The following is a 20,783-nucleotide window of genomic DNA, read 5'->3' on the forward strand; positions in this document are numbered from 1 at the left end:
AGGTAACAGGCAATTGATTGCTCCCTCTAATCCAATCATGTGGCTGAATTTGACTCGGGCATGTTTTTTAATAAACGCTTGCGAAAAAACTGACATGGAATTTCAGTGGGTATAAAAGGCGTGCTATTAACGTTGAAATGAGAAATTTAAAGGTTAAAATGTATCATTCTCTTAGGATGTGATTAGGTAGGAAATAGTATTACATAAAATAGAACATAACACTATTTTTATACTAAAGTGGTTTCTGTGCATCATCTGCGGTGGTAGTCGGGCATAACAGTTTCAATCCCTCGTCAACCTGATCCATCATTATTTCCTTTGATTAACGAGTTCTATCAGGGCTTCAATTACTCGGATCTGTGTTTCTGTGATAAATCAAAGGAGTGACGTCTTTGCTATGATCTTACTCCAGTTGTGGTCTGTAATTTGAAAGATAGTTCTAAAATAAGGATATACTTTGCTGGCACAGTTTCACCATTCAATTCAATACTCTTGTAACCTAAGAATTTGGTGGACAAGCCCACTGCAGGCAGAGTCGAAATGCAGATGTGAAATGACATTCAATATTGACCCATTACACGGCCATCATTACTTTTCAAGTTCATTGCAAATTTGCAAGATTACAAGACTAAATTTGGGAAGCTTCTATTCAAGCATCTCCAGAGAAAATCACACACTTAATTGGCTAAATTAGCCAACCCTAACCTCTCTCAGCCAGACTTAAATACCAAAGCTTGCGCTTTGGAAATTGGCGGAAAACACGTTCCAGACATAGTGAAAAGTGCCACAAAACAACATCATTCACATAGACTACCAGAGTTTATTTATGCTAATTAGTCCACGAACGCTGGCGCTTAGACACCAGATTTTTCACAGAGATCCAGCAAGTCCAAAGTCTGCAAAACAAATCAGGTGTTAGGCATCGTGACTCTCAACTCTTGCCATAGTACTTACATAAGGACTCAAAACTACGAAATAGGTTCTCATCTTACCTCGGGCACAGAGAGCTCAAGACGGAATTTGGGTCCATCATAATGATGCAAAACTGGTCTAAAAGCATCTTCCTCCAAAGGCTTACCTAGTTTCCTAACACGGATCCTCACCTAAATGTGAAGTACAGAAAACTCAAAATTAAAATAAATACTTCAAGAACCTAGAGGAAAATGAGCAGTAACTCATTACTTTACCTGAGCAGGGAACCTTGACTCTCCTTTACACTTTTTATCTTCCCAAGCAGTTGGATCAATGTTGGAACCTCCAAAACTTGCTGCCTGTCAAGAAAAATAGTAACAGAGATTGTTATAGTGGAGATTCATTGTGCTGCGGTTGACGCATGAACAAATACTCAAATTTGAATGATTGATACTTGTTCTGACATCTTTGTTTATTGCATAAAGCAACTAAGGCAGACCCTTTAGAGAGGCTATCTTGAAAAATGAAAAAGGAAGCTAGTAGTGCTCATCTTCAACAATTTATAGTACTTGGAACTAATTTTGACAAGGACGAGGCCGGTGAGTTAATACTCGGTGCAAAAGTAGTAGTATGAGGCTCTCACCAGTATAAGTGTGTGGCAACGCCTCAAACCCTAACCTTTGGAGATAACAAAGTCCTAACACTACAATTAACAGAAAAAAGAACTACAAAAGAATAGTTTTTCTCTGCTCTATGAAGAAAATTCTTATAATATCCACAGCAGCCATATGCATGTCCGAGGATGCTTTGGTTTTGCAATATCCTATGGGCTTTGACCACCCTTTAGTTATAAAGATGTGAACAGGCAGATGTTTTCATGTTTTCATGTTTTCAGAGCACACCGGCAAAAACAATTTTAGTTGGACAAACCTCAAAGGTGCCATACAACTGGTGAGTAGTGTAATTGTAGAGGAACAAGGGTAACCCTGGTGTTATTGCCCGCACAGAATCTCTGTACCTTGGAGGTAGACCTGCAAAAGAATGATTGGAGTTGAGATATGATAAAAATGAATATAATTCCAGCACCATATATTTATCAATGACTTCAACTTTCTTGTATTGGCACAAATTAATAGTATATAGTTTTAGGTTCTATAAAACAAGGATCTCAACTTTTTTCCCTCTCTCACAAGTGATTCAAACTCTCATCAGCCACAAACGGTGAAATGTTGCAGCAGCTAAAATGCACCTCTTTTTAGTTAAATCCATCTACCCATCCACCCAGGCTTTCACCTCCCGTGGTGGTGGTTGGGGCATTGACCCCTGCCTCGTATATTAATACTATTAACAAAAAGTTCAAAGGAGGGCGACATGAATCTAACCTCCAATGTTGGTTTAACTAGTCAACCAAGAAAAGGACATTCATTCTCTTAAAATGTGGTGTTACTTCATTATTTCAGTCACGCTGTTGATCAAACAGGTGAGCTTCAACATGCAGCTAAGATGTTTATAACCTAATGTATACATTACATAAATTCCACACTGTTTTATGCCAAACAAACACGTCTACTTAGTTGAAAGATTATTAAAAGCTAGACAGGAAAAATACCAAACAGCTGGCGCTTTAAGTCTTCCTGCATCGTGTCATTGTTGCAAACAAATATATACCCTCCAAGAACCTCATTCCTAGGTAGTGTCTCAGCAGCAGGCAAAGTCTTAAACCTTTTTTCAACAGCATTATTCCCATTGGTACTCTCACTATTGTTGATATTGCATTGTTCATTCATGGGGTTGCTGTTGAGCTTGCTAAAAGACATATTTCCCAAGTTGACATTGGGTTTCGGATAAACTGAATCGATGTTATAAACGGCATTCCTAACGGAACTCTTAGTCATAATTTCAGTCATCATGCTATCCAAATTTAACATGTTAAAGTTAAGGCTTTCACACTTGTTATACTCCTGATAACCAAGATAATCCCTGGGGCTAATTTCAGCTGATCCCTTCGAAAAGTCAAGGTTATTCCTCCGCTCACCCTTGGACTTTATCTGCTCCGCCAATTTTATAGCAGCCGTTGTCCATTTATGATCTTCCGACACTTTTGATTGGCCTCGAAGCTCATCCCCAAATTGCCAATAGCTGTGCATATTCTCCATGTTGCAGTTTGACTACTAAATTATACAGCTCGAGAATCTGCATAACACACATTTTAGCGGAGCCAAAAATCAGATGAAAAGCACAAATAAGTGAGTCCGTCATAAAATTTCACCCTATATTCTGGATATCACAGCAAAAGGAGTTAAAAGCAAAGCACTTCATAGTATAAGATACTACAGCTTTTACTGAACAAATACTACTTGAATTACAGTATGGATCAGCTAATAGTGACAACACAACAGTCAGCTTCAAAGTGTCAATATGGGGTGATTAGGAAGTTGGGAACAATAACCATAACAAGAAAAACTTAAAAATTTATGGTAAGTTTGTCAATAACAGCTTCTTAGGAGAAAAGTGAAAAAACTTAACCAAAGTTTTTAGCAACCAGTACAGAAAATAGTTGAAATCCAAATAAGAAACAATACTAAGTGTGATGAAATAAAGCCCAAACATGATCAGGTAGATAATTTAAGCAATATTGACCCAATGAATAAGAGATAAGATCATCAAATTGGAAATGCAGCAATATGCTGCTTAGTTTAAACTAACATAGAAGCAGCCAAGCATGTCAATAAATTTATTTAGCTAAAAATATGAAGAGCTTACTTGAAATTTGATCACCCAAAATATTCTTCAATCACAATAACCCTAGAATTTGGTATCCATAGCTAAAACATAAAGCTGCAAAGCAAATAAAAGTGAGAAGCTAGTACCAGTACCAGGTATTTTGAAACTTTACTTTACACCTAATACTTTAAGCTGGCAACACTTTATGTAACTTTAAATTACATTTCTGACATTAGATATTATTTCAAATTTTAAGGTGGAGCCTGTATGAATTGAATGATTAAGTCACGCGCTTTATGTGACGTGTGTTGTCAGTTTCAGTTGCTCGACGATCACTGGGTGGTAAAAGTAGTAATGCACGCGCTACCTGTGCGAATGTGTATGGATTTATAAGTGTGGTCAGACATCGGTGTCGATTTGAACAGAAAATGTAATTTAAAGGGCTGTCGGTTGAACAAGAAACACGGGCCACCAATCCCGTACTTGCTTTTGGGCCAGTTAAAGTTGTTACCTGACCCGACTGGAAATAGCCCAAATGCCACAGCCCTGGTCTGATCCATACAACCAGATATACATGATATCATTATCTGGAGAAGGGAGTTCGGATGAGCTTCATTCCGCCTCTAGCTCCATCCCTATCGCTCAATATTAAGAAAGAGTTTGTGAAAAGTTTGCAAATTGCACCATTATTAAGGTAATAACCTAGTGACCGGTAGATAATAATTTTAATTATAATGTTAAGAGCTTGACCCTCACATCCACGTTGAATATTTGCCTTTAAAATAAAATATCAGAATACTTGCAAATTGCAACTATATTTAAATTTAGTTTGAATTCTGATTCTTGTGCAGCAATTTTCAGACAAATCCCAATGTGCGGAGTGTTATACAATTCTGACAAAACCCACGCTGTATAGGACACCAGAATTAGAGTTTGGCTATGGTGTTTACGAAGTTTGGGGCCTCCATTTATTTTAAATAGCCATTATTAGAGATCGTGATTTTGCAAACTGCTTAATATATAGTATTGTATTTGATTTATGTCTGATTATTAGTTTTCTTTATCATTCTTGTACAGTAAGTAATATACTTCTTTAGTTCTTCGTTGGTGCGATCTTTTACTTACGTTAAAAATTTCACACTGAACCACAATATGAAAATATATTAATGCATAATTAACAGTGATATATTCTGAGATTTGATACAAATTACTTTTTTTTTGGTCGTCAATACAAATTACATTATACTCTTAAAGTAATAAAAGATACTTTGCATGCTATAAACATTTCTTTTCTAATTACATCGCAAGACATTAATAATGTTGGAATTATTAAAAACCCTTTTAAAATATTATTTTTTATAGCTACCTTTTAGTTTTTATAGCAAAATATGTATTTATGGTCACTTCCTACTGTTAAGTGACCATACACTGATTTTTAAAGCACCCAATTTCGAAGGGTCATCTTTCGATTTGCAAATCACTCAAGAGGAACCTGTATTTGCAGGTTCATCAGCAACCATTGAAGCCGAAAGGAGAACAAAAATACGCAATGACCCTAATACGCCTATATGTATTCGAATCCATATACATTGATTTTTAGTTTTTTCAGTAGTTTTCTCTTCTTGTATTTAGATGTATTCGATAAGGCATACACTGATTTTTATTTTGTACGGTAATTTTTACTGTTGTATTTAGATGTATTTATATATATTTGAGTTCCTACAACACTATTCATCAATTAGTTATGCATTCAATCTAACTGTATTAATTTGTATTTTAAACCTAACTATATCCATATGTATTTAAAACAACAATACAGTGGAATAAAGTAAAATACTTTCAATACAAATAGAAAATTAATGAATACAACCAATCAAATATACTCAATAAAGCAGTAATACCATGTATTAGAAATAAATAAAATATTGTGAATACAAAAATAAACTTGAATACATTAAACACAATTGTTTGATACAACATGATACAAGAATAAGATTTATTATGAAATATGCAGGCAGTAGGTTACTATTACAAGTTGTATCCGGCATAAATACATATGTACTCATATACAGAAAATTGAATTTCAAAATATTTCTATAGATACTTGTATCAATTCCGAACAGAACCTCGAACAATGTCAGAAAAAAAAGAAAAAAAACTCGAACTGTATCAGAAAAAAAAGGACTGAAACTCTAAAGAATGCTGTGTCTTTTGGTGTTTAGCGTCTGATAAGCTTTCTCATTAATTGGATTGATAATGTTGTGTGTTATAATTGATATAGGTGAGTTATATTAGGAGTGTATCCCGTTAAATTAGCAGCTTTCTGTTATTAAACAACTTGAGAAACCTATTATTACGTTGTATTCATGAATATATGGTATGAATACATGTGAATATAATGGCTGACAGCTGGACTGTCCTATTTTTTAGCCGATATTTTCTATTGTATTCATAAATACAGTAGCTCGAATACATCAAATACATTACCATAACAACTGAAAGGTAGCTACGGAAAGTAATTATGTATATGATAGCTATAGGAAGTTAATAGCCACTAAACAATAGTCATTTCTGAAAATTCCTCTTATAAATATGGGCTAATTTCATATGAGCCCAATGTATCTATTCGTAATAGTATAGGCCCACATTTTGTTTCAGTAAGTTCTTTTATTTTGTAGCATAGCCGGGTAAATGTTATTTAGTTATTGGGATGTATATAAATAGAAAGGGGGCCCGAATTGTAAAGAGAGATTCATTTTTCATCAATCAATAATATCTGGGGCCTTCTTCCCTCTCTCAAAGCACTAATATAGCCCTAAATTTCCTTCATCAAATTCACACAATTGTTGATTGTTAACATGGTATAAGATCATAGATTTGTGTTCGTTCGTGTTGCGCTTCTGATCAATTTTACCCTCGTTAAACTTCACCGAAGTTTGCAAAGTTCAATAGTATCCATCGATTTGCTGATTATTCCGGTTGATCTCTTTTAAATACGGTAGATTTCTCTCTTTAATTGCAATTATCTGTTGGTTTAAGACTGTTAGAAGTGACAATACATAAGAATTAAGGTCTAGTATTGTTGGTTGTAGCTATTTCTCCAGTAAAGGCATTTGCACCAAACATCGTGCCCTTACATCCTGTAACAAAATGAGGTGGTGGAAAGAAAATACAAACATCTCTTGAAAACTACTAAGGCTCTTCTATTCTGATCCCACCTTCCCATCCAATTATGGGGAGATTATATTCTTACTGCTACATACTTGATCAATAGGTTCCCCTCTACTTTACTTCTTAGCAAGAGTCCTTATGCAATACTGTTTGGAACTGTGCATGTCTATTCTTATCTCAAGGCCTTTTATCACGACCCTAAACCTAGACCCGGTCGTGATGGCTCTTCTTGCGAAGACAAGGACATCCAACACATACCTCAAATTAATTAACAGATATAAAGAGTCATAATCAAATCATTAATAAAGATAAATCCCAAAATATAGTGAAATATATCAACCGCGTAAACAAAACATAGCCCGACATCGGGGTGTCACCAGTCATGAGCATCTAACATAAGTTTAGGAATACGGAAAATGGACTACACAGTCTATTACAAAATCCAGTACAAGGGAAAGAAATAATGATAAGAGGGAGAAACACTGGGCTGCGAACGCCTTGCAGCTACCTAGTGGACTCCGAAAATCTGCTGGAAGCTATCAACCCTCCCTAGCAGGACCTGAAGCTCCTGAATCTGCACACAGGGTGCAGGGAGTAAAGTGAGTACTCTAACTCAGTGAGTAATAACAATAAATGAAGACTGAGCGATAAGAAATCACGTAAAAACACAACAACATGCTATAAAGAGGTAGAGTAAAACCAGTAAAGTGCAATAAAACAGTGAAATCTCATAAAACACCTTAATTTAGTATAAATTTTTTTAAAACACCTTTTTAACAGTTAGACAAGTAAATAAAAGGCATCTAGAAAAGATAAACACATAAAATTTGCCCCTCGGGCACAATGTCAATAGAATCAGCCCCTCGGGCTATAACATGGAACAATACCAGCCCCTCGGGCTATATCTCATATCACAATGGGTACCCACACTCACTGGGGTGTACAAACTCTGGGAGGGGCCCTTACGGCCCAAGCGTAATATCAAGCCATCTCGTGGCATAATCAAAAAGCTCTCAGCGTCATATCAAGCCACCTTGTGGCGTATAACTCAGGCCCTCAGCCCTACTCAGTCAAAAATCATTAAAAGCCACTCGGGCATAGTAAAACATAATGCTCGGGCCAAAATATCATTTAAAGTATTAAAACAGAGTAAGCATGGCTGAGTTATGAAAGCAGTATAATATAGCATGACTGAGTACGGATATAAAATCAAAACAGTGAAAAAATAGCAGTAAAAAGCCCCAAGGGACCAAATAGTTGGCACGAGGCCAAATATGACATTCAGCCCAAAACGTGACAATAGCAAATAGTTTTCAATCAAATACGTGGTAAAACAGTCGTTCGGGATGGACTAAGTTACAATCCCAATGGTGCACGGCCCCACGCTCGTCATCTAGCGTGTACGTCACCTCAACATAGCATGATATGAAATCCGGGGTTTCATACCCTCAGGACAACATTTACAATCATTACTCACCTCAATCCGGTCCAAACCCTAGCTCACGATGCCTTTGACCCTCGAATCGGCCTCCGGATGCTCCAAATCTAACAAAAATCAGTACATAACCATCAAAATATGCTAAGGGAACGAAGCCCACTTAAAAGTAATCAAAATACCATGCAAATTCCGAAATTAACCGAACCCAACCCCCGGGACCACGTCTCGAAATTCGATAAATTTTACATCATTAGATTCCTTATCTCCCCACGAGTTCATACTTATTAAAAGTACTAAAATCCGATCACAAATGGCCCCTTAAATCCTTGCTCGAAGGTATCCAAATTCTCAAGCCTTAGTTTCCCGATTTCTAACCCTAAATTTCCATAATTACAGCTCTAATCCATGAAATAATACCATAGAAACGAGTTTTAAGTTCAACAATCTTACCTCAATGAAGTTCCCTTGAACTCATTCTTCAAAATCTCCCAAAAAGCTCCAAAACCGACTAAAAATGGTGAAAAAATAACTCAAATTCGCGAAGGAAATCTTTTATACCTTCTAGCCTAGGCTTTTTGCACCTACAGTCCAGTACTCGCTCCTGCGGTCCCAAGCGCCACTTATGTGGTCATCACTTAAGCCTTCAATTTTCGCATCTGCGATGCACAACCCGCACCTGCGCCATCGCAGGTGCGGTTCCTTAACCGCTTCTACGGTTCTTGCATTCCTTGGCTCCTTCCGCTTTTGCAACTGGTCTTTCGCATCTGTGGGGGTCGCACTTGCGGCCTTTCAACCGCAGATGCGGTTATGATAGCAGTCCGAAAACTTCAGCTGTTATTTCCAAATTCCTATCTTTCTGCCAACCATCCGAAATCACCCTGAGGCCCCCGGGACCTCAACCAAAAGCACAAACAAGTCATATACTAACATCTAAACTTATACCAATCTTCAAAACACCTCAAACAACATCGAATCAACCAAAACACATCGGATTCAAGCCTAAGGTTCTCAAAATCTTCCAAATTACATTTTTGATCCAAAAGTCTATCAAACCACGTCCGAATGACCTAAAATTTTGCACACATATCCCAAATGACACAATAGACCTACTGCAACTCCCGGAATTCCATTCTGGCCCCTATATCAAAATCTCACCTATCAACCGGAAAACGCCAAAATTCCACTTTCGCCAATTCAAGCCTATACCTACTACGGACCTCCAAAGCACATTCCGATCACGCTCCTAAGTCCCAAGTCACCTCCCGAAGCTATCCGAGCCATTAGAACTCACATTCGAGCCCCTTTTTACATCAGTCAACATCTGGTTGACTTTTCCAACTTAAGCTTACTTAAAAAAGACTAAGTATCTCACACCTTACCAAAACCTTTCCGAACTCGAGCCAACCAACCCGATAATACATAGTACCGATAAATAAAGTAATAAGAAGTAGAAATAGGAGAAACAGAGCGGTAACTCACGAAACGACCGGCCGGGTCATTACATCCTTCCCCTCTTAAACAAACGTTTGTCCTCGAACTGGTCAAGAAACATACCTGAAGCCTCAAATAGGTGAGGATATCTGCTCCACATCTCCCGCTCGATCTCTCAGGTAGCCTCCTCTACGGGCCGACCTCTCCACTGTACTTTCACTGAAGCTATATTCTTTGATCTCAACTTTCGAACCTGACGCTCCAAAATAGCCACTGGCTCCACATCATAAGTCAAATCACCATCTAACTGAACCGTGCTGAAATCTAGAACATGAGACGGATCCCCAATATACTTCTGGAGCATAGAAACATGAAATACCGGATGCACACTTGACAAGCTGGGTGACAAAGCAAGCTCATAAGCCACCTTCCCAATCATCCGAAGTACCTTAAAAGGCCCAATGAACCGAGGACTCAATTTACCTTTCTTCCCGAATATCATAACACCCTTCATAGGTGAAACCTTCAACAGAACCTTCTCATCAACCATGTAGTACACATCCCGAACCTTCCTATCAGTATAACTATTTTGTCTCGACTGCGCTGTACGAAGCCTCTTCTGAATCACCTCCATCTTGTCTAAAGCATCCTGCACTAAGTCTATCCCCAATAGCCTAGCCTCACCCGGCTCAAACCAACCAACTGGAGATCTACACCGCCTCCCATACAAAGCCTCATATAGAGCCATCTGAATACTCGACTGGTAGCTATTATTATAAGCAAACTCTGCGAGCGGCAGAAACTGATTCCATGACCCTCCAAAATCAATTACACAAGCACGCAACATGTCCTCCAATATCTGAATAGTGCGCTCAGACTGCCCGTCCGCCTGAGGGTGAAAAGTTGTGCTCAACTCAATCTGAGTACCCAACTCTCGCTGCACAGACCTCCAAAACTGTGAAGTAAACTGAGTGCCCCTATCTAAAATGATAGAAACTGGGACACCATGCAAATGAACAGTCTCTCGGATATAGATCTCTGCCAACCGCTCCGAAGAATAGGTAGTATACACAGAAATAAAGTGCGTGGACTTGGTCAGCCAATCCACAATCACCCTGTATGCGGCGAAATCAGAGGGTCCAATTTCTTGCTATTTAAGTCACTTCAGAAGAACACCTAGAGACCTCGAAGACGCAAAGTTGTGATCGAATTCCATCCCTCGGAGCTCGTCGAGGCCCGACCTAAAGAGAATACTGATCGAGGCTAGAGTAAAATGGGGAATTCCCAAGGCACACAGCTAAGTCTGACAAAACCGGCCTGTCCGAAACCTGTATCAAGATGTCACGTCTAGCCGTCCCATCTCCATACCTTTACAATTAATGCATTTTGTATTATGTTGGATTTCCCCTCCTATATAAAGGGGATCCTCATCACTTTGTAAAAGGATGCGGTTGCTCCAACTATTCTACACAAGATCAATAACTACTCTCTCTCTTTTCTCTCTAACTTATTCGCTCGAGATTTTCACTTTCATTTATTGCTTTCATATTTGTTCTTCATTCATTTCTCTCCATAGGCCATAAAGAGCTTCTAACGATTATATTCTAACTATTAGCCCTCCCCCGGTTATCCCTGATAGCTCGAGCCCGAGCCCAAGTATCGACCTCGAGACCCCTTACCGGTCAGTCCGAGGGTCGAATAGCTAACCTCTCGGTTTGACTATAACTCTACTTTAGCTCGCATTTCATTTTTATCTTCACAGATCTAGCATCAACTGCTTAAACAACTGGCATAAAAATAGATCACGTACTTTTAGAGTTCCATCAACAAATTTAATTGTCATTACCATTCTCATGGTAAACACACCCAAAGAGCATCGAACTTCTTCAAAGTTCAAAGGAGCCCAACTACAAAGTCCATGGTGATCTGCTCCATAGCTCGAAAAACGGTTGGAGCTTGAAAACCACGGAGAAAACGGTGTGGCTGTTCCAGTTGTTGGCGCACCACCACAGAACCCCCAATAATGCACCTGGACCAATTCCAACAACACGGGTTTGCAAGACGCATAACAGGTCGATGAAACCTCACACACCGACAGGAGCAAACAACATAGCGACCAACAGGAAGCCCAAAAAACCCCAGCTCGGGAGGTATAAGAAGTTAGTTTTCATGTCATTTTTGAAATGTTGCAGGTACAACAGTTGGCTATCGCTCATCTGCAAAGCCACTCGAAGACTCCCAGCACAGTAGCACCAGAAACTACTCCCTCGGCCAAATAGGTATCGGAGAGATCGAGCAACAATGGATCGGTAGCCGATCCTGCCATCGTAAAAATGCTGGAGGACCTCACCAAAAGGATCGAATCGGGCTAAAAAATGATAGTAGCCAATGATAAGAAGGTCGAGACCTGCAACTCCAGGGTCGACCAGATCCCGGGCACATCCCCAGTCCTGAGAGGTGCAGATTCGAAGAAGTTTGTGCAATGGCCGTTCCCAGAGGAAGCGGCTCCGAAACCTATTTCATAGAAGTTCAGAAAGCAGAATTCCCGAAATACAATGGGAACTCAGATCCCAACGAATGCGTCACTGCCTATACATGCGCAATAAAGGGCAACGACGTAAAAGACGACAGGAGTGAGTCCGTCTTACTGAAAAAGTTTGAAGAAACGCTCTCAAAGGGGGCCATGATGTGGTATCACAACCTAGCTCCCAACTCTATAGATTCATTTTCCATGCTAGCAGGCTCCTTCATAAAGGCACATGCCGGCACCACCAAAGTAGCAACAAGAAAGTCTGACGTATTCAAGATTAAGCAAAGTAAGAATGAAATGCTACGAGAAGTCGTATCTCGCTTCCAAATGGAACGAATAGAACTACCCCCAATCTCCGACGACTGGGCGGTGCAGGCCTTCACTCAAGGCCTGAATGAACGAAGCTCAGTGGCCTCGATGAAGCTAAAAGAGAATCTGATCGAGTATCTCGCCGTAATCTAGTCGGACGTTCACAACAGGTACCAGTCAAAGATCAGGGTCGAGGATGACCATTTGGGAGCACCCTCGGGCTCAGTATATCTAAGAAGACTCCTGGCGAAGGAGTCAAAATCGAACAAAGAGAGGTATCAGCCATACCCCAATGATAGGAGGAATGCCCCGAGACGCAATCCGTCTCGCAACGATCGGTTGGTAAACCGAGGATAGAATTCTCGGGGACTCATCAATAGAGGTGGATTTTACAGGGACACGAGGCCAACGAGGATGCCTCGCCTATCAGAATACAACTTCAACATCGATGTACCGAACATCGTGTTCACCATCAGCAAAATTAGGGACACCGAATGGCCCAAGCCTATTCAGTCGGATCCTTCCAGAGGAATCACAACTTAGTATGTGCACTTCATAATACGCACGGCCATAAGACCAAAGATTGCCACCAGCTCCAAAAGGAAATAGCCAAGCTACTCAATAAAAGTCACCGCCGAGAATTTTTTAGCAATCGGGCTAAATTCCAGTTCCGAGAAAGAGAGGAGGCCAAGAAGAACGAAGAAAATGAGCCATGACACTTATCCATATGATATTTGAGGGGTGTCGACACTCCCTAGGAACCCGTGATGAGGAGGACAAAAATATCCATCACTATAGAAAAACGAACCCTGGGGATACGTACCTGAGTATGCCCTCACATTTGGCGAAGAAGACTCTGAAACCTCGCCCTAACCTCATAACAACGCACTGGTAACCTCTTCTTTCGTTCATTCATTTCGAATAAAACATGTGCTCGTGAATCCAGGTAGCTCAACCAACATTATCAGGTCGAGAGTAATAGAGCAGCTCAGACTGCTAGACCAAATCGTGCCCGCCTCTCAAGTCCCTAACGGATTCAACACGGCGATCGAAAAAACGAAAAGAGAGACCACTCTCCCAGTCAGCATGGCTGGCGTGGCCCAAAATGTCAAATTCCATGTCATTAAAGAAGACATGAAATACTACGCCTTATCCGGGCGACCAAGGACACACTACATGGGAACAACACCATCCACCCTCCACCAAATGATGAAATTTCCAACAGAGGATGGGGTTAAAAACATCTACGGGGAACAACGTGCGGCAAGGGAAGCAATCGCGGTACGTAACGTAGCACCGGCACCAATATCTCAACTCTCGAAAGAGTCAAAGGATAATCAAACTATGTCTTCGGCTAAGCCCGATTAAAAATAGCGGAGGACCGTGCCGAGTCCTCGCTCCAAACAATAGGGACACATAAGACCTCGAAACATCACCGGCGCATCCCACGATAAGGTAAGACCACCTCCCTCTTTCATTATTTTACACTAACCCATATGCAGGCACCCAGTCAAGGCGGTCAAAAGTGCTAACCCAACCCGAAGGTCTCAAGGCCTTAACGGCATCCGTTGCACTCTTTTTCTTCGGCCGAACTTTTCTTTGGAGTACGAGATACTTAGGCGAAAGACATTCTTTGATTGTTTAGCATAAGTACATGTTGTTTTGTTTTCGTGAGCCCGGCTTATGCAGATACAGTTCATTTGACCGTTTGGCCCGGTACATCATTTCCTATTGGAACCTTGTTTGTTGTTCCCTGGTTCTTCTGAGTAGATGACCTCTCAAGGGGGTGCCCTCAAGTGTTCGGGGTTGATTGCAAAAGAAGCCTTGTAAGCTTGTTGGATCCATAAGACCCCGAGCGGGCAGACTCGGTCTAGTAAGACCTATTTAAGGCAGCAACCAAACTGGAAGACCTCAAGCAAGGCATGAATCATACTTGTACCAAGTATCAACAAAACTGTAAGACCTCAAGTAAGGCATGAATAATACTTGTACCAAGTATCAACAAAACTATAAGACCTCAAGCAAGGCATGAATCATGCTTATACCAAGTATCAACAAAACTGTAAGACCTCAAAAGGCATGAAAATTTTGTAAGACCTTACTACAGGCATAAACTCAATCCTGAAGTTTAGGCTATATGTTGCATTTGTAAGACTCCCAAAAGGGCATACCCTCGATGTAGACGCCTAAACTACTATACTCAGGATCAAAAATTGAAAGATTGAGGGTCAAAGTGAGCTTGAGTCGTAACCTGATTCGGAGACTGGATCCAAAATAGTTAACTATACATGCATAAGGGCAAAGCATAAGAGCTATCGTCGCCAACTTCATGAGCCTCAGGGCCACACACATAAAAGGTCGCTTCGACCCAAGGCGTAAGAGTCATTATCTCCAGCCCACACAAATACAGAACTTGAGGGTCAATTGTGTTTGAGTCGAAATCCGACTCGGAGACTGAACCCAAAATAAATAAAATACAAATGCCCAAGGGCAAGGCATAAGAGCCATTGTCTCCCGCCCATGCAGACACAAAAGCTTGAGGGTCGAATGAGCTCAAGTCGAAGCCCGACTCGGAGACTAAACCCAAAATAGTTGAGCAAAAGCATAAGAGCTCTAACGCCAGCTTACACTAAAGACCGCATCGACCTAACACGTAAGAGCCCCAGGGCCTACCTAATGAGCCCCGGAGCCGTATCACAAATCTAAGGATTCTCACCAATTCTGAAACCAATCCACCTGGTCAGAAGCGAAGCAGAAAGGGGTACATAAGAAATAAAGCTTCAAGATTTCTTTTATTCACATACATGAAAAAATGCATTCTCCATCTACAAACACGCTCTGAAAATATCACATACAAGATGGCAAAGTCTACGCCCCGCCCCTGAGGGCTAAGGCCTACCAGCTTCATCTTCACTCTCCTCACCGTCGGACAGAAGTGACCGAGCATCACGCTCGTCTGCCCTCGCTCGCGCCAACTCTTCCGAGAGAACAAAACTCTTGACACCGATCTCCTTGAGAACCTTCCTTCAGGATCTGCAACGAGCATATTCTTTGATCCTCTCTTCACGATCGAGGACCCTCTTCAACTCAGCTTGGGCATTGGTAGCATCCTTCAAATAAATCGCCATCTCCTGATCAGCCTTAGCCCGGCTCAGTGCAGCTTCGGCCCGAGCATCAACGATCTCAGCCCTGACCTTTGAAAGTTCGGATTCGAGCTTCGTGATCATATCCGCTTGAATTGAAGCATTATCATGAGCTAAGCAGAGTTGGACCTTGAAGGCAGGAACTTTAGCCAAGGCAACTTTCTCCTCTGAAGCTTAAACCTGCGCCTGAGCTCTTAGCTCGACGCATTCATTCCTGATTCGGTCGGCTTCACCCCTGAGGTGTTCCAGGGCCTCCGTCTTTTTCTGTAGCTGGGATAGGTGAAGAATTAACTTGATAAGTTAAAAAGCAAAATGCATACCCGCCCGAGACGGGAAGTTACCTACTCTATCAAATAGCTCTCGTAATTCGAGCTCCGGTACGCCTCATATTGCTAGTGTATCAACTCAACTTCCTTCTCCTTGCAAAGGAGCAAAAGGGACCTACCCTCATCCCGAGATTTCCGTAGCCTAGCCCCATGACGGAGTAGCTCGGACCTAAGCATGTCAAAGGCTTGCAAAAGAAAAACTCGAAAAGGAAGGGAAGATGCGAGATTCAAAAGGCCTATGTCAAAGCTCACCGTAATGTGAAATCGGCGGACTTCCTCGAAGGCCGAGCACACCCTTGTTAATCTAGTCCCCTCGACCCTGGAAGAATCAACCCCGGTCGAAGCACGATCACTTGGAGGAGCCACCTCTCCAGAACCGGAAACTTTGGGTGCAGCAGGCTCAGGCGATATTTCTTCCTCAAAGACTCGGCCCCGTTTTGCCCTGATGTGAGAGCCATCTCACTTTGCTCTGCAAATGCATATCCCATTTATCATTGTCGTCCTTTAGTTAGGAAGTTGGCAACCCCTCCCTCTCTCCGGAGGTGCACAGCCTCGCCCTTGGAGACCTTCTGATACTACGATGGCAAAATTAATACATAAAAAGGGGAAAATGTCTTCCAAATGTATGTGGGATAGGGAAAAAGCAGTACACACACATACTATGATGTTTTGCTTCCCCTCTGCCCCAGGATACAGCTCGCCACTTGCACTCATCACAAGTCGAATGGGCCGCCAGCTTCCGGACCCAAATGGGCAGATCAGGAACTTCGCCCGACACCCATGAAATTGTTGCAGAGAAGGGAGAAACACGATTAATAAACTAGCTTCCGCCATGAGCAAATCTGAGAAAGCACGAGACGCTCCACTCACGTGTATAATTCCATTCCTCGGGGAATGGCATAAGTTCCACGGGGATAACGTCAATCGTCCAGACCCGGACGAACCGACTAATCCACTCTCGATCTCCATCTTCCTCATCATCAACAACAAAGGGCATGGACGAGCGACACCGCAAGGTTAGCAGACCTCGATAATGAAAGGGCCGGTACAGCCTGACAAGATCACTGAGCGTGAATTCAAGCCCTGCCTTCTCCACAAAGAACCTCATTATCAGCACTATTCACCAAAACGACGGATGTATCTATGCCAAAGTAACCCGATACTTTAAACAGAAATCGAGCACGTCCCTATCAAGGGGGTCTAGTGCAAAAGGGTACCAGTACACGTTCAAGAATCCATTGGCAAGGTCCGTGATACCCTCATCTGGGGGAAGCACCTGTAACGCTACCCTCTCGCCCTATCTGCAGTCTCTCCTCACCAACTCAAGGTGCTCCTCTCTTATCAAAGACATAGTCTTCAAGGTAAACTCCCGTGGATCCTAAGCGCTGGGAGTGGAACCCTCCCCTCTCTGTTGGGCAGACCCTGAAGTAGCAGTTATGACTTTGGTGGGACTAGTAAACTGAAGCTGGAACCTACACAAACACTTTGGTGCTAAGGTAACGAAGGACTCGATGCCGAAACAGAAGGATAACTATCTAAAATAGTGGGATATCCCAAGGAGCGGGAGAAACCCCATATATATGTGGGGAAACAGCAACGGTTCGCCTACCCAAGTTAGGCTCCAAAAGGCCAACAACATTATCTCCAGTCCCGAGGTGGTTCCTGACCTCGAGAACCTCCATTAAAGAGAAGTTAGGCTTCAAAAGGCCAGCAACATCATCTCCAGTCCCGAGGTGGTACCCGACCTCGAGGACCTCCATTGAAAGGAAGTCAGGCTTTAAAAGGCTAACAACATTGTGAGCACGTGATTTTTGCCTTACGAAAAACTACTCCAAAATAAATCAAAATAAATTTCTTTTAACTGTGTAATTTCTGAATTTGCGTGATGTTAAAAATTTGTTTATGTCCGTAAAATGTTTGCTTTGTCATAATTAAACAAAAATAAAATAAAATACATATTTGCATGAATATAGGATTTAATTATGCATTTAAGAGATAATTTAAATAAAATCCCAAAAATATGCATTGGTTTTATTTTAAATGTTTCACTGTGTGATTGATGTTTTTGTCTATGTGTTAAATAATTGTTATAGAATAATTAATATATTTGTGAAGGTAAAATTGTTTTATAATTACAATTAGAAATTTAAATTAGAAAAAATGAAAAAAATATAATAATACATATACATAAAAATCGGACCTGGATTTAAATCCAGACCCAACCAAATTAATTCCCTTCACAGCCTAATCCCAACAGCCCCATGTCCGGTCCAATTCAAGCAGAATCAAACGGCGTCGTTTGGTCACCCCTTATCAAGGGCCGTTGGATTAAATACAACCAACGGCCAAGATCTCATCACCCTAACCCGTGATCAGTACCCGACCCACTGCCCCGTTTCAACCCGTCCCCCAACTTAAACCAAACGACATCGTTTGGTTAAGTGAAAAGATCCTACCCATTCATTATACTTGATCCAACGGACGACAACAATCCACCCCACCTCTATATAAATCCCAAACCTTACCCCGGCCCCTAACCGAACACCCCCCTTCCTACACTGTTCATCATCGTCCCAAACCCCCACTCCTAACCCTAGCCGCCCTAGGATTCCACCGCCTGAAACCCGGCGGCATCAACGCCGCCGGTCACCACCTTAACACCCTAGGACCTCCTGAACCTCCCCTACACGAATCCGACCTTAGTTTCCTTCGAATCAGGCCCCAACTCTTCGAATCTTAAATCAAAGGTTGGCTTGAAAACCTGATCTAAACGAATCAGCCCCAAATTAACACCATGGCTTTCCCTAACAACCCTTGTTATGGATCTGAAGTTAGTTTAGTTCGAATCAGCTCTGAACTTCTCGAATCTTCTTTTGAAGATTCGGACCAAACAAGGACGAACTCAGATCCGTTTCAAATTAACACCAAATAACCCCTAGGCTACCCTCACCATTGTGTCATGTTTGGTTCTTCTCGAATCTGACCAGAAATGGTTAAATCCCAAATCGAGTTTTTAAGAACCCTAAAAATACCAAACTTCCGGATTCTGTGCATATTAAATGAAGATTGAGGTTTAATCGACCTTAGTCGAAGTATTTTCAGTGGAAAATACTTCGACTAAGGTCAGTTTGATTTCAAACAAAAAGGTCCAAATCCAAGTTGAGTTCGAGTTTAATTGAAGATTTAGAGGTATTTTCTATTTCTTTTTGTATTATTCTACGTGTATTGTTGTCTGTTTTAATAGCTTTTTAATTTTTCATATTTGTTTTGATCAATTCTGTCATTTCTGTCTCCTACTTATCTACTTGATCCGAATGTGAATTGTTTCTATTGGTTGTGATTGTTTACAATGTGTGTAATCGACTCGATTAAGTTCGTCGATTAATTATATTACGAATTCTCATAATACAGATTGAAATTATCTGTTTCTATTATTATGTATTGTTTGTTGACAGATATTGTAGATAATCATTTTTAACTAATACTCGTTAGTTAAATCATCCTGGTTTATATGAATCTGTCAAAATAAAGGTTGTATATATGTTACTGTCTGAACATTAAGGTTTCAGGACATTGTCAGTATTGACAATGATCCTGTGTGTGTTTGATTCTAGTTCAGCATTAGGTCCAGTCTGAATTGTTTTGATAATTTCAGTAATATGTTGTTAGTTCTGAATTCAGTGAAATATTGCTGTAATGTCAAGTTTGGATTCAAGTTTACAAAAGTTGGTTAGATACAATTGTATTAGGAGGTTAATAGGATTGGTTATAGCTGTAAATCTGAAGAATAACTAAGTTTGTACAGATTTTAGAATCTGTTTTGCTGTAGGTTCTGATTTTTCAGTAATAACATCAGGATTTCAAGGGCACTTTTGGGAATGAAACAGTAAAAAACAGGGTGTTAAGGCTAGTGTATTATAATGTAGTGTTAATGGCTATATTTAAGTAATAAAGGGGGAACAAGGGATAATGGGGCTGCTGAAAATCATGTTAGGATCACATAAAGTATTAAAAAGAAGTTTCAATGGAAACTTTCTGGTTGTTAAAGGGATAAAGGGTCCCTCCAATACTAATGAGTATAGAACCAGCCCTGTATAAATACAGGAGCTGGACAGACTTTAAGGGGATCAGTTTTTGAAGACCCTAGAGAATTTTTAGGAGAGTTTGGAAGGAATTTTAAGAGGGCAGTCTTTAAGAGTTTTAAGAGAAAAAGAGAGTGTGAAATTGGGAAAGCAAACAGATTTTAGGATCAGTTTTGAGGATCAGTTTTTAAGGGAGAGAAAGATTTTTGAGGAGAGTTTTAAAGGAATCCTAAGGAGTCTTGATCAGTTTTAAGACAAAGAGAGAATTTTAAGAGAGAGAGAGAGAGAGAGAGAGAAATCTGGACAGAAACATACAGAGGAAAACGCACAGAAGCAGAAACAAAAAATCTGAAAAGAAAGAAGAAAAACAGAAAAAAATAAAAAATTCTGAAACATTATTTTTCTGGAATCTGTCCGGGTTTTGTTTGTTGATACTGCTGGGTTTTAAAATCTGAAATTCTTCAAGAAGCTTTACTCTTGTGCATCTCGGTTCCTCGGGTCCTGTTTTTGTGGCTCAAATCTGTGGAAATACTAATATATTTCGCTGCTTTGCTGCTGTTGTCACTGCTGAAATTCATTTCTTCTACCTCCATTTTCAGGTACATGCCTTTTAAATTTTAAGTTGGAAAGAGATTCAACATGACTCATCAATGAAGTTTGAATTGAAATTCTGTTTTTATTTGTCCAAGTTCATCAATTTAAATTTCATTTTTATTT

At 40.6% G+C, this 20,783-nt stretch overlaps 1 protein-coding gene across 1 annotated transcript; it reads right to left on the minus strand.

The window, feature by feature from the left end:
- Positions 1-566: 566 nt before the first annotated feature.
- On the minus strand, positions 567-3,816 carry LOC107816544 (B2 protein). Its single transcript, XM_016642267.2, has 6 exons — positions 3,676-3,816; positions 2,522-3,105; positions 1,843-1,943; positions 1,188-1,271; positions 993-1,103; positions 567-896 (listed from the first exon to the last, which is right to left on the minus strand). Exons 2-6 carry the CDS (start codon positions 3,066-3,068, stop codon positions 855-857), a joined length of 885 nt encoding a protein of 294 aa, XP_016497753.1. The 5' UTR covers positions 3,069-3,105; positions 3,676-3,816; the 3' UTR covers positions 567-854.
- Positions 3,817-20,783: the final 16,967 nt, after the last annotated feature.

Source organism: Nicotiana tabacum, chromosome 3 (genome assembly GCF_000715075.1).
Source record: "Nicotiana tabacum cultivar K326 chromosome 3, ASM71507v2, whole genome shotgun sequence".
Lineage (NCBI taxonomy): Eukaryota > Viridiplantae > Streptophyta > Magnoliopsida > Solanales > Solanaceae > Nicotiana > Nicotiana tabacum.

Bases quoted from the DNA above. Each gene is read 5' to 3' on its own strand.
- LOC107816544 (XM_016642267.2), bottom strand. From the start codon at position 3,068: ATGGAGAATATGCACAGCTATTGGCAATTTGGGGATGAGCTTCGAGGC. The intron at 1,944-2,521 runs GTATTTTTCCTG...ATTCTTTTGCAG, and splicing joins CTTAAAGCGCCAGCTGTTTG to GTCTACCTCCAAGGTACAGA. The intron at 1,272-1,842 runs GTTTGTCCAACT...TTTTCTTGACAG, and splicing joins AGTTGTATGGCACCTTTGAG to GCAGCAAGTTTTGGAGGTTC.